This window comes from Barbus barbus (genome assembly GCF_936440315.1).
Source record: "Barbus barbus genome assembly, chromosome: 43".
Classification (NCBI taxonomy): Eukaryota; Metazoa; Chordata; class Actinopteri; order Cypriniformes; family Cyprinidae; genus Barbus; species Barbus barbus.
The window spans coordinates 24,195,540-24,209,099 of record NC_136721.1 but is presented as its reverse complement, the minus strand read 5'-3'; the positions used below and the strand labels follow the sequence as shown (position 1 = coordinate 24,209,099).

The following is a 13,560-nucleotide window of genomic DNA, read 5'->3' as shown; positions in this document are numbered from 1 at the left end:
TGTCTCTTGATTCATCCAGCTCTTGGTTTATCTGATTCTCTCTGCATTTTGATCCACCCAGCTTTTGGTTTAACTGATTCTCTCTGTCTTCTGATTCATCCAGCTTTTTGTTTAAGTGTTTCTCTCTGTAGTTTGATTCATCCAGCTCTTTGTTTAAATGATTCTCTCTGTCTTTTGATTCATCTAACTCTTTGTTTAACTGAATCTCTCTGTATTTTAATTCAGACAGCTCTTTGTTTAAGTGTTTCTCTCTGTATTTTGATTCATCCAACTCTTTGTTTAACTGATTCTCTCTGTATTTTGATTCATCCAACTCTTTGTTTAACTGATTCTCTCTGTACTTTGATTCATCCAGCTCTTGGTTTAACTGATTCTCTCTGCCGTTTGATTTCTCCAACTCTTTGCTAAACTGATTCTCTTTGCCTTTTGATTCATCCAACTCTTTGTTTAAGTGTCTCTCTCTGCATTTTAAATCATTCAACACTTTGCTTAAGTGATTCTCTCTGAATTTTGATTCATCCAACTTTTTGTTTAACCGATTCTCTCTGTCTTTTGATTCATCCAGCTCTTGGTTTATCTGATTCTCTCTGCATTTTGATCCATCCAGCTCTTGGTTTAACTGATTCTCTCTGTCTTTTGATTCATCCAGTTTTTGGTTTATCTGATTCTCTCTGTCTTCTGATTCATCCAGCTTTTTATTGAGCTGATTCTCTCTGTCTTTTGATTCATCCAACTCTTTGTTTAACTCATTCTCTCTGTATTTTAATTCATACAGCTCTTTGTTTAACTGATTCTCTCTGCCTTTTGATTTCTCCAACTTTTTGCTAAACTGATTCTCTTTGCGTTTTGATTCATCCAACTCTTTGTTTAATTGATTCTCTCTGTATTTTGATTCCTCCAGCTCTTTGTTTAACTGATTATCTTTGCATTTTGATTCATCCAGCTCTTGGTTTAACTGATTCTCTCTGTATTTTGATTCATCCAGCTCTTGGTTTAACTGATTCTCTCTGTATTTTGATTCATCCAGCTCTTTGTTTAACCGATTCTCTCTGTATTTTGATTCATCCAGATCTTTGTTTAACTGATTCTCTCTGTATTTCGATTCATCCAACTCTTTGCTAAACTGATTCTCTCTGCATTTTGATTTATCCAACTCTTTGTTTAACTGATTCTCTCTGCATTTTAATTCATCAAACTCTTTGTTTAACTGATTCTCTCTGCCTTTTGAGTCATCCAACTCTTTGTTTAACTGATTCTCTCTGTATTTTGATTCATCCAACTTTTTGTTTAACTGATTCTCTCTGTCTTTTGATCCATCCAGCTCTTGGTTTATCTGATTCTCTCTGCATTTTGATCCATCCAGCTCTTGGTTTAACTGATTCTCTCTGTCTTTTGATTCATCCAGTTTTTGGTTTATCTGATTCTCTCTGTCTTCTGATTCATCCAGCTTTTTGTTGAGCTGATTCTCTCTGTCTTTTGATTCATCCAACTCTTTGTTTAACTCATTCTCTCTGTATTTTAATTCATACAGCTCTTTGTTTAACTGATTCTCTCTGCCTCTTGATTCATCCAACTCTTTGTTTAAGTGTTTCTCTCTGCCTTTTAAATCATTCAACTGTTTGCTAAACTGATTCTCTCTGTATTTTAATTCATCCAACTCTTTGTTTAACTGATTCTCTCTGTCTTTTGATTCATCCAACTCTTTGTTTAATTGATTCTCTCTGTATTTTGATTCCTCCAGCTCTTTGTTTAACTGATTATCTTTGCATTTTGATTCATCCAGATCTTTGTTTAACTGATTCTCTCTGTATTTTGATTCATCCAGCTCTTGGTTTAACTGATTCTCTCTGTATTTTGATTCATCCAGCTCTTTGTTTAACCGATTCTCTCTGTATTTTGATTCATCCAGATCTTTGTTTAACTGATTCTCTCTGCATTTTGATTTATCCAACTCTTTGTTTAACTGATTCTCTCTGCATTTTAATTCATCAAACTCTTTGTTTAACTGATTCTCTCTGCCTTCTGAGTCATCCAACTCTTTGTTTAACTGATTCTCTCTGTATTTTGATTCATCCAACTTTTTGTTTAACTGATTCTCTCTGTCTTTTGATCCATCCAGCTCTTGGTTTATCTGATTCTCTCTGCATTTTGATCCATCCAGCTCTTGGTTTAACTGATTCTCTCTGTCTTTTGATTCATCCAGTTTTTGGTTTATCTGATTCTCTCTGTCTTCTGATTCATCCAGCTTTTTGTTTAAGTGTTTCTCTCTGCATTTTAAATCATTCAACTCTTTGCTTAACTGATTCTCTCTGTCTTTTGATTCATCCAACTCTTTGTTTAACTGATTCTCTCTGTACTTTGATTCATCCAGCTCTTGGTTTAACTGATTCTCTCTGCCTTTTGATTTCTCCAACTCTTTGCTAAACTGATTCTCTTTGCCTCTTGATTCATCCAACTCTTTGTTTAAGTGTTTCTCTCTGCCTTTTAAATCATTCAACTGTTTGCTAAACTGATTCTCTCTGTATTTTAATTCATCCAACTCTTTGTTTAACTGATTCTCTCTGTATTTTGATTCATCCAGCTCTTGGTTTAACTGATTCTCTCTGCTGTTTGATTCATCCAGCTCTTGGTTTAACTGATTCTCTCTGCTGTTTGATTCATCCAGCTCTTGGTTTATCTGATTCTCTCTGCCTTTTGATTCATCCAACTCTTTGCTAAACTGATTCTCTCTGTATTTTAATTCATCCAACTCTTTGTATAACTGATTCTCTCTGTATTTTGATTCATCCAGCTCTTTGTTTAACTGATTCTCTCTGCCTTTTGATTCATCCAACTCTTTGCTAAACTGATTCTCTCTGTATTTTAATTCATCCAACTCTTTGTTTAACTGATTCTCTCTGCTGTTTGATTCATCCAGCTCTTGGCTTAACTGATTCTCTCTGCCTTTTGATTCATCCAACTCTTTGCTAAACTGATTCTCTCTGTATTTTGATTCATCCAGCTGACTCTCTCTGCCATAAGAATAATTCAGCTCTTTATTTAACTGATTCTCTCTGACTTTGTAATCATTCAACTCTTTCTGTAACAGATTCTCTCTGCTTTTGGAATCATTCAACTCTTTGTTTAACTGACTCTCTCTGCCATAAGAATAATTCAGCTCTTTATTGAACTGATTCTCCCTGTCTTTATAATCATTTAACTCTTTCTTTAATTGAATCTCTCTGCTTTTGGAATCATTGAGCTCTTTGTTTAACTGACTTTCTTTGCTATACAAGTAGTTAAGTTCTTTTCTTAACTGAATCTCTCTGTCTTCTTTGTTTAACTGATTCTCCCCACATTTAGAATCATTCAACTGTTTGCTTAAATGACTTTCTCTGCTTTTGGAATCATTGAAGTCTTCATTTAATTTAATCACTCTGTCTTTGGAATCATTCAGTTCTTTCTTTAACTGATTCTCTCTGTCTTTGGAATCATTCAGTTCTTTCTTTAACTGATTCTCTCTGTCTTTGGAATCATTCAGTTCTTTCTTTAACTGATTCTCTCTGTCTTTGGAATCATTCAGTTCTTTCTTTAACTGATTCTCTCTGTCTTTGGAATCATTCAGTTCTTTCTTTAACTGATTCTCTCTGTCTTTGGAATCATTCAGTTCTTTCTTTAACTGATTCTCTCTGTCTTTGGAATCATTCAGTTCTTTCTTTAACTGATTCTCTCTGTCTTTGGAATCATTCAGTTCTTTCTTTAACTGATTCTCTCTGTCTTTATAGTAATTCAAGTCTGCACTTAACTGAATCTCCCCATCTTTGGAATTTTTCAACTCTTGTTTTAACTGTTCCGCTCTGCCTTTAAAATAATCCAACTCTGTGCCTAACTTAATCTCTCTGTCTCTGGAATCATCCAGCTCTTTGTTTAACTGATTCTCTCTGTATTTTGATTCATCCAACTCTTTGTTTAACCAATTATCTCTGCCTTTTGAATAATACAATTCTTTGTTTAAGTGATTCTCTCTGTATTTTGATTCATACAACTCTTTGCTTAACTGATTCTCTCTGAATTTTGATTCATCCAAATTTTTGTTTAACTGATTCTCTCTGTCTTTGGAATCATTCAGCTCTTTTCTTAATTTATTTTCCTTTACCTCATACTCAGTATAAAATTCCTCCTGAAAATAATTTTTAGCATGTCTGAAACACTCCAAATGGTTTGTGAAAAAATTACTGTCTTTACTTTCTGTCATTGTCTCTATTTTTATCAATAATTCATAAACACTTTCATCAGTGTTCTGTAAAATGTGGTATCTGCCTCTACAAATCTTCAAACAAGAGTTCTTTTTTGGATCATTGTGCTTAGCGTCATCTATAAATAATACCATGCAATAGTCCAAGACCTCTTCCCCGAACACCTCACTGAGAGCACGTAAAAGATAATACTGTCTACCAGAGTTTTTCACACCTCTGTGTACTAACAGAAAGGCATGAGGCCCTGGAAACAACAAGGATTCATATGACTCCATTTCATTTCTGATACATTTGACTCCTCTGCTAAAAAACAGGTATGATTTCAAAGTTTTCAGCCAGCCGAATGGAGTTTTTAATACAGAAATCTGTCGTCCACAAACTTGAGCCATCCTAAGATTTTGTTCTTCAAATGCATCTCTTCTCTCTCTTTCTCTAAGAATTGTGCCACATGCTATATCAATAAGAGCATCGTCTCCACCAAGCACCATCAATCTCAGCTTTTCAATAGATCCTGTGGACCATCCAGGTTCATCTGTCAATGTTTCATCTGTTAGAAAACAGTCAGAGAACAAATCCATAAAATACTGCCCAAGAGAACATTTTACATATAATTTTTACACACACACCTAAGCACACACTCGTGTGTGTGTGTGTGTGTAAACTTGAGGTTATGCTGTATTGTGAAAAAAAATCACTGCTGAAGGCCGTTGTTAAGCCGTGGTCACCTCAGGTTAAAAAAAAAAAAAAGTACACTTCCATAATGCACTTAAAGTAAGGTGACAATACGTGCCATTTTTCCCGGGCACGTCCTTGCCCGGATTTGTTTTGGCTTTGTTTTCCTGTTTTCATGCTTACTGAAGGTAATGATCGAAAAGTAGTTTGACCGATAATATGGAAGCATTGTATATAATGGACCAATCGTGGTGTGTGAGAAGGTGGGATCTACGGTCAAAGCGATGCATACCTATAACGTTAAATATTATGTTTGTTCGACTTTAAGCGGTCATCATCAATCTGCACATGCAAACAAAGCCTTTGACGAGTCAAATCTCCAAATGTGGAGATTTGACGTGAATCTCCACATTTGGAGAGGCTATCAAGCTGTGCGAGAACATACCCCGCAATGGGGTATAAGTTGTACCCCTGGGGCACAAGAGCGCCCCAAAGTTGCCCCATTGACATACTATGGTGAGGGACGGCCCGTGAAACAGTACACGTTTTCCTACTATGATAATTTACATAGGAATTTTGCATTGAACATAACTCTGCATCACAATGTGATAGAGGGCTCATTTTACTCAGGCAACCAATCAGACTCTCAGGATCATTGTGAAGCTGTCAAGCCACGCCTTAGCAACCATTTAGAGCACCCTAGCAACTGATCACATAGACTGCCATTATAAAGGGTCAGATGGATATCTTTAGATCACAGTGTTGTAGAGACATGAGGTGGGTGTTTTGACTCAAGACAGCAAACAACCAATCATTAACCACCACTGGCCCTTCCTAGCCACACCCTAGCAACGCAACCCCAAAGAGGTGTATCTTCAAATCTGAATGTCATAGAGATTAGGGGGTTTATTTATGTCATTCATACTGACAAGCTGTCTTTGGAGTATAATCATTGACAGCTGCCAAGCCATTCCCTAGCAACCAAACAGTGTACCCTAGCAACCGCCTGGCAAGACCTATATCTTTGCATCAGAATATCGTAAAGACATGGGAGTTGGTTCTTTTGACTCATGCTAGCAAACCCAGACTTCAAACATGCTAGTCATGCTATCCATGAATAGCTACATGTTAATAGTCATTAGCTAAGTGCTCATTCAGGTTAAGAACATGTTAATAAATCTATAAAACTCCATAGTAACGATCTGTGAAACTAGCAACTGCCTAGCAACACCCCAGGTACCATAGTAACCTCCACAAGTACCCTAGCAACCGCCCCAAATACCCTAGCAACCACATAGCTACCCCTAGCAACCACTCTGGGTACCCTAGCAACGGCCCTAGCAGCCATCCTGGGTACCCTAGCAACCATCCTAGGTACCATAGCAACCACCCTGATTACCCTAGCAACCGTGTTGGTGCAGCCACCTCCAAAAGAGCTGGGAATGCCGGTTCTCATAACGGAGGAAAAACTTAGCACACAGACACACAAGTTTCTTTGCCTGCATGCACACTCCAGTGAGAATGAGCAGTGGCCATTTATTAATAATTCTGGAAGTGGGTGTCACCCCACCCACTTCCAGAAACTAGGTCACAGGGTCAATTCAGAACATATACAATGACATAACTCAACACCCCCACTTGTTCTTAAATTGACAGAGTACAACACAGTATATCACATACCAAATAGAAAACACACAAATTTATCCATTCTGATTCTAGATACAGGTTTAGTTAAAATATCTGCCACCATATCAACTGTAGAACAGTAATGAAGAGTTATTTTGCCATCACTGAGTACAGATCGGATAAAATGATGTCTAATATCAATGTGCTTACACCTTTGACGACATACAGGGTTTTTTGAAAGAGCAATAGGACCCTGATTGTCCTCAAAAACTGTCACTGGTGCATATTCAAGTACATTGTCCATTCCACTTATTAAATTGACAAGATACAGGCTTTCCTGTGCAGTAGCTGATAAAGCCATGTATTCAGCTTCACATGTGGATAAAGCAACAGTTTGTTGTTTCTTTGACTTCCAAGAAATAATAGGCCCATTCTCAGACAAACTAAAACAGTAACCAGTAACACTACGCCTGTCATTCAGGTCTGCTGCCCAGTCTGCATCACTATAGGCCACAAGTTTAAGATTTGCATCATTTTTCTTGTAACACAATTCCAGATCCACAGTGCCTTTCAAATACCTCAACACATGTTTAGCTGCAACCCAATGTTGTTCTTTTGGTACAGATAGATATTGTGACAATTTACTAACAATAAAACTCAAATCTGGACGAGTGCTTGCCATTACATAAATTAAACTGCCAACCACTTCTTTGGATCAGCAAGTTCACCATCATCATCAAATTTCATTTTCATTTCACATGATGTTGATCTTGGGTTGCAGTGAGTCATGTCAAATCTCTCCAAAATTTTTGTGATGTATCTTTTCTAGTTCATTTTTATTTCACCATTTATTTGTGTAAAGTCAATGCCTAGGAAATGTCTAAGTTTCCCAAGATCTTTAATTTTAAATTTAGCCCCCAACATTTCCTTCACACCTTTGAGTATCTGACCATTACTCGCTGCAATAATAAGATCATCAACCCAAATGATCAATATGACTCTTTCTTTGTCAGTTTATTTACTATAAACACAATAGTCAACTGAATTTTGAACAAAACCATTTTCAATTAGAATATCATGCAACATCTTATTCCAATTCCGTCCTGATTGTTTCAGACCATACAATGACTTATTGAGCTTACACACCAATTTCTCTCCTGTTCCTAACTTGACCTCAAATCCTTCAGGCTGCTCCATATACATTTCGCAGTCTATAGGAGCATGCAGATATGCAGTTTTAACATCCATCTGATGTAACTCTAAATCATACTGCGCTGCAAGCTGCATTAGGATACGTACAGAGGTCATATCAGCAGTAGGTGAAAACGTCTCGTTATAATCAATGGGGTAAAAGTTGCACTCCTGGGGGGCAGGAGCTGCCCAAAATTTCCCATTGACTTACTATGGAGCAGGACGTCCCATGAAATGCATGCGTTTCATCTACTATGATAAATTGCATAGGGATTTTGTATTGAACATAGCTCTGGATGACAGTGTCATAGAGACAAGGGGGCGGGCTCATTTTACTCAGACGACCAATCAATCTCTAAGGATCATTGTGAAGCTATCAAGCCACGCCCTAGCAACCATTTAGAGCTTAGCAACAAGTTCCATAGACATCCATTGAAAGAGATTAAAGGGATATCTCCGGACTGAATTGTCATAGAAACATGAGGGTGGTCTCATTTGACTCGGGGCTGCAAACAGCCAATCATGAATCACCTCAACACTTCCTAGGTCCTCCCTAGCAACCATTGTCGAGCACCTTAGCAACCAAAATCCAAAGAGGGATATCTTCCATTCTGAATGTCACAGAGGCATGGGAGTTGGTTTATATCATTCATAGTGACAAGAAGCCTTTGCAGTTTCATCATTGGTAGCTACCAAGCAACTCCATAGCAACCAAACAGAGTACCCTAGCAACCAAAATCAGAAGAGGGATATCTTCCATTCTGAATGTCACAGAGGCATGGGAGTTGGTTTATATCATTCATAGTGACAAGAAGCCTTTGCAGTTTCATCATTGGTAGCTACCCAGCAACTCCATAGCAACCAAACAGAGTACCCTAGCAACCAAAATCCAAAGAGGGATATCTTCCATTCTGAATGTCACACAGGCATGGGAGTTGGTTAATATCACTCATACTGACAAGCAGCCTTTGCAGTTTCATAATTGGCAGCTGCCAAGCCACTCCCTAGCAACCAAATATAGTACCCTAGCAACCAAAATCCAAAGAGGGATATCTTCCATTCTGAATGTCACACAGGCATGGGAGTTGGTTAATATCATTCATAGTGACAAGCAGCCTTTGGAGTTTCATGATTGGCAGCTGCCAAGCCACTCCCTAGCAACCAAATATAGTACCCTAGCAACCAAAATCCAAAGAGGGATATCTTCCATTCTGGATGTCACAGAGGCATGGGAGTTGGATTATATCATTCACACTGACAAGAAGTCTTTGGAATTTCATCATTGGCAGCTGCCAAGCAACTCATAGCAACCAAATAGAGTACCCTAGCAACCAAAATCCAAAGAGGGATATCTTCCGTTCTGAATGTCACAGAGGCGTGAGAGTTGGTTTATATCATTCATACTGACAAGCAGCCTTTGGAGTTTCATGATTGGCAGCTGCCAAGCCACTCCCTAGCAAACAAACAGAGTACCCTAGCAACCAAAATCCAAAGAGGGATATCTTCCATTCTAGCACATAGAAATACTACTTACACCCTAGCAACCGAGTGGCGAGTTTTGCCACTGCAAGCACCCACTCACATTCTCTTCAGGAAATGTACATTCTAGTTTTCTCTTCCTCTTCTATAAAGCAGCACAGCATGGCCTCACCCCCTTTGCTGCGTATTCCCGAGGGCTGGGTTTATCTGGGTTCCTGATGTAACGGACCCAGGAAGTAACTCATTGTAGTCCCTACGAGCCATTTTTGTAGGCATTAAACTGCCAGAATTTTAAAAGACGATATCTTCATTTGCACTGAACTTTTCCGCAACTTTGCAGATATTGTTTATGTTCAAACAGCAACACACTAACTAACGTTAAAAAAGTGAAATTGCAATCAACCACCCCTTTAACAAGTACTAAAGAATAATTTTTAGTATGTCAAGTACAAAATCAGTGCGCGAAAATAGAGCACTTTAAGTTATGGAAGTGCACTTTTTTTTCACCTGGGACACTAAAATTTGAGCATGCAAAATTTCTTAGGAAGCTGCAACGGTTGTAATATGTCGTCAAATGGCGCTTTTCCACTGCGTGGTACAACTCGGCTCGGCACGATTCAGAACTGCACGGCACGGCTCAGTTCGGGTCGGTTCCCACTGCAGTTTAGTACCGCTTTAGTGTGGGTGGGATTATTCACATGGCGTTATAGTTGCACCGCCTCTACTGCCATGACTCCTGAAAAACTTTTTAATTTCGCGTCGCTCCATTACGCTCTCGCTGGATCCTCTCCTCGGCTATCAACGAGAGTAAAGTCTGTACTTCCTCAACAGACAATGAAACAGCCATTTTTTTGGTTATTAAAAGGAAGGTGCGCTCATTCAAAACAGTTGCGTTCGATCCTTCACTGGCTGTGCTGATTTAAATCTATAGGGTCTGTTGTGTCTCGTGCTGAAAGTTCAATGACGCAGGCAGTGACGATTTTCTCCGGCCAATCAGTGATCATCAGAGTTTACACGTCACGTAACGGTACGGCTCTCTTGGAACCTCGGCTGAGGTGGTACTAAAAAAAGTACCAGGTACTGTACCCAGCATACCTTGAGTAACTTATTGCTTTTATAAAATGGTTACCACAGTAAAGTTAATTCATTAAATGCTTTTCTTCCACTAAGAATATTCCTGTCAGTAAATGGCAAGAGATTGTTGCTAGGTGTAACATGCCTGGAGCTCAAATGAAAACAAGGCAACAGGAGTTTTTCAGCCAAATAAATTGAGTTTTTAATACAGAAACCTGTCCACTATAAGATTTTGTTCTTCAGATGCATCCCTTCTCTATTTTTCTCTAAGGAGTGTGCCATATGCTATATGAATAAGAGCATCATCACCTCCAAGCATATAGATCTTAGGTTTTCAATGGAGCTTCTGGACCATCCAGCTTCATTTGTCAATGTTTCATCTGTTAAAAAGCAAAGTCAGAGAACAAATGCATAAAATACTGGCCAAAAGAACATTTTACATACCGTTTTTACACACACACACACACACACACACACACAGACGTTTGTTTCTGTGAATTGTGGGGACTTTCCTTAGACTTCTATTACTTTTATCCAGACCAAAAAATATTTTCTATCCCCTAAAGCCAAGCTCATACTACATGATTTTTGGCTGGATTTTGCTGGCACGGACAGATTTCGACAGTCTGTGACAAAATCCCCGGATCGCGACCAAATCAGTGTTCGTTGCGGTCACCGAAGCTTGTTAAGTATTGAGCAGGTCAGCAACGTGATCCGAACCTGTCTCGAGTAGGGGTGGCTGATGCGAAACTGACATTTCGACACGGTGTCGAGATCCCGAAGCGCAGATGTTTCAAAACACTGCTCAGAAGTGTGATTTGAAATCACCCATGTCACGTGACTAAGGCGAATCAAAGCATCGGGGCATTTCACAAGCGTTTCGAAACCCGAATCTGCTTTGGATCAACAAGGTCGGGAACAAACCAGACAATCGCACATCTGTCTTAACCTAGACTCCCTCGCCGATGGGAGTCAAGGCTCATTCCACTAGGAGTGTGGTGGCCTCCAAGGCCTTCCTCGCAGGTGTCCCAATACAGTTCCTGATGAGGAACGTTTTAGGTTACGTATGTAACCCCAGTTCCTCGAGGGAACGAGACGCTGCGTCTCGAGGCCACACTTCCGGCATCCCTGCCAGCGCTTGCTTCATTCTAGAAGCTGACACCAGTTTCACCGCACGTGCTTTTATACCAGCTGGTCATTACGTCACCTCGCCCATGACGTCTCGCCCATCCTTTGGACAGATTTCACTTGTATTCAGAGCCGGTTACGTTGAAGGCGTTCCCCAAAGCGTCTCCAGACGCAGCGTCTCATTCCCTCGAGGAACTGGGGTTACATACGTAACCTAAGACGTTTCTGATCCATTACTTTTAAAGTTTATTTGTATTGTGACATCACAGGCTTAACAACTGATTGAGAAGCTTGAACCCAAATTATCGCACAATAGGTCATATGTGATAATATCATAGCATGCATAAACTGCTTTAAGAGATATACATGGCCTTATCATAGGGTTCATTTTATTTGAGTAATAGTTTCATTTGATTGGAGTTTTGAATACTTGGTTGCACATACAAATGTTCTTAAAAAAAGTAGTCTATTCATGGAAACTCTCTACAATTCAGTGCAGTGTACCCACTCAGATATGAATTAAAAATGCCTAACCTATGAATCATACTGAATTTCATTATATTTAATATAATATACATTTTATAGAAATGTCACGATTCTGGACTTTTATTTTTACATTCTATTATTACTCGGGTCCTTATTTGTTTCTGGTTATTAATTATCTTAATTTCTCTCTCATTAGGTTTACTGTGTATATATACTTCCTGTTTTGTTCTTTTCCCTGATGGTATCTCTTTTAATGTTAAGAAATTGTGTTACGCTTACTCTTACGATCTCTTATTTTTTGGTTTTACTCCTTTATTGTGTGCTTTATATGCAGTACAAACTCATGAAAACAGACCAAAGATATTTTACACACAAACTCTGAACAACTCTCTTACTTCTTCCTAAGCACAAACAAATTTGCTTTTATTTCTGTGCTATTATCGTAGTAAAGTATTACAAAATTAATACAGTTTAATGGATAAAATGTTGGAACCCCATTATTCAGATCAGAAAGTGCAGAGCCAAATTTCTTACCATTGTAAATACCTAAGATTGGTGTTAGGTAACCTGTAATCAAGAGACAAAGAGTGGGACAAAACATAATGGATAAATTAAAATATTAGTTAAAACATTTAACAATCCGATCAATATAAATATGTTGTGTGATGGAAGATAATCTTATGCAACCATACGAAGTGTAGTTATAGACAGTCTAGCTATAGATTGTCTATCTATCTATCTATCTATCTATCTATCTATCTATCTATCTATCTATCTATCTATCTATCTATCTATCTATCTATCTCTTTTATTTTTTTATTAAGACCTTTCAAATCTAGTGCACATTTCAATCTCTTTAATATATTTTTGTCTGACTAAACAAGAGGAAGTTATCACACTGCTATACTTCATTTTAGGCAAAGTCAGAACATATGAAAAACTGAATCTACATTACTGAATCTTGATTTCATCATTCAATTTCTAAATACTTCCTAGATGTGAAGATTTTTTTAATATTTCCCTTTTTTTTTCTTTACATTATTGATTAATTACCTTACACATACTTACCCATTTCAATATCATTACAACGTGCTGCAATACACAAAACAGACAAAACTGTTTTATAAATTAATATCTTATGCATTGACAAAAGCAATGGCACTGAACCAATAAATCATAATAATAAAAGAGAATCTAGAAAGTCACCGACCTCCATCTCTTCCTTTGCCACCCCACGCCATACTGTAGAAAATGGATAAATATGGATTAAAATCACAAAAATGAGAGTTATTTGAAAACCAGACATAGGATACACATACTTCGAAAAGATGTACTTGCACAAATTGATTTCGAAAGAGAAGAGAAGGCTCTTCTTATTCCAACCTCAGAGTGTGACAGACGCTGTCATGGCCGGTCAGCAAATTTTATTTTGCCCATATCAGCAGCTAAATCAAGGAAGTAACCATGTCTCGAACATTGTCTCACACAAACAATATACCAGCCAACACCTAAATGAAAAGGAGAAACGTACTTTTTTTTTCCAATTGATTTCAGTATTGAAAATGTGGCTTCAGAATTGAACAATGCTTGTTAGCAACTGAAAAAAACTGTATTAGTAATTAAAATAATTCTAAGCAGTTCTTTTAAGCTGCTTTTGTTGCAGAAGTAG

At 38.0% G+C, this 13,560-nt stretch overlaps 1 protein-coding gene across 1 annotated transcript in view; it reads right to left on the bottom strand.

Moving 5' to 3' along the window:
- The window catches only part of LOC306862698 (uncharacterized protein), a gene marked incomplete at its 3' end in the record, with an annotated part of 42,774 nt that extends 29,520 nt beyond the window's left edge, over positions 1-13,254 (bottom strand). The window contains exons 1-6 of the mRNA XM_079405617.1: positions 13,211-13,254; positions 13,102-13,133; positions 12,960-12,983; positions 12,426-12,458; positions 10,587-10,657; positions 2,091-4,782 (exon numbers count right to left, since the gene is read on the bottom strand). Of these exons, the coding sequence (XP_079261743.1) occupies positions 2,091-4,782; positions 10,587-10,596 (2,702 nt within the window). The 5' untranslated portion in view covers positions 10,597-10,657; positions 12,426-12,458; positions 12,960-12,983; positions 13,102-13,133; positions 13,211-13,254. The remainder of the gene's footprint in view (positions 1-2,090; positions 4,783-10,586; positions 10,658-12,425; positions 12,459-12,959; positions 12,984-13,101; positions 13,134-13,210) is intronic.
- Positions 13,255-13,560: the final 306 nt, after the last annotated feature.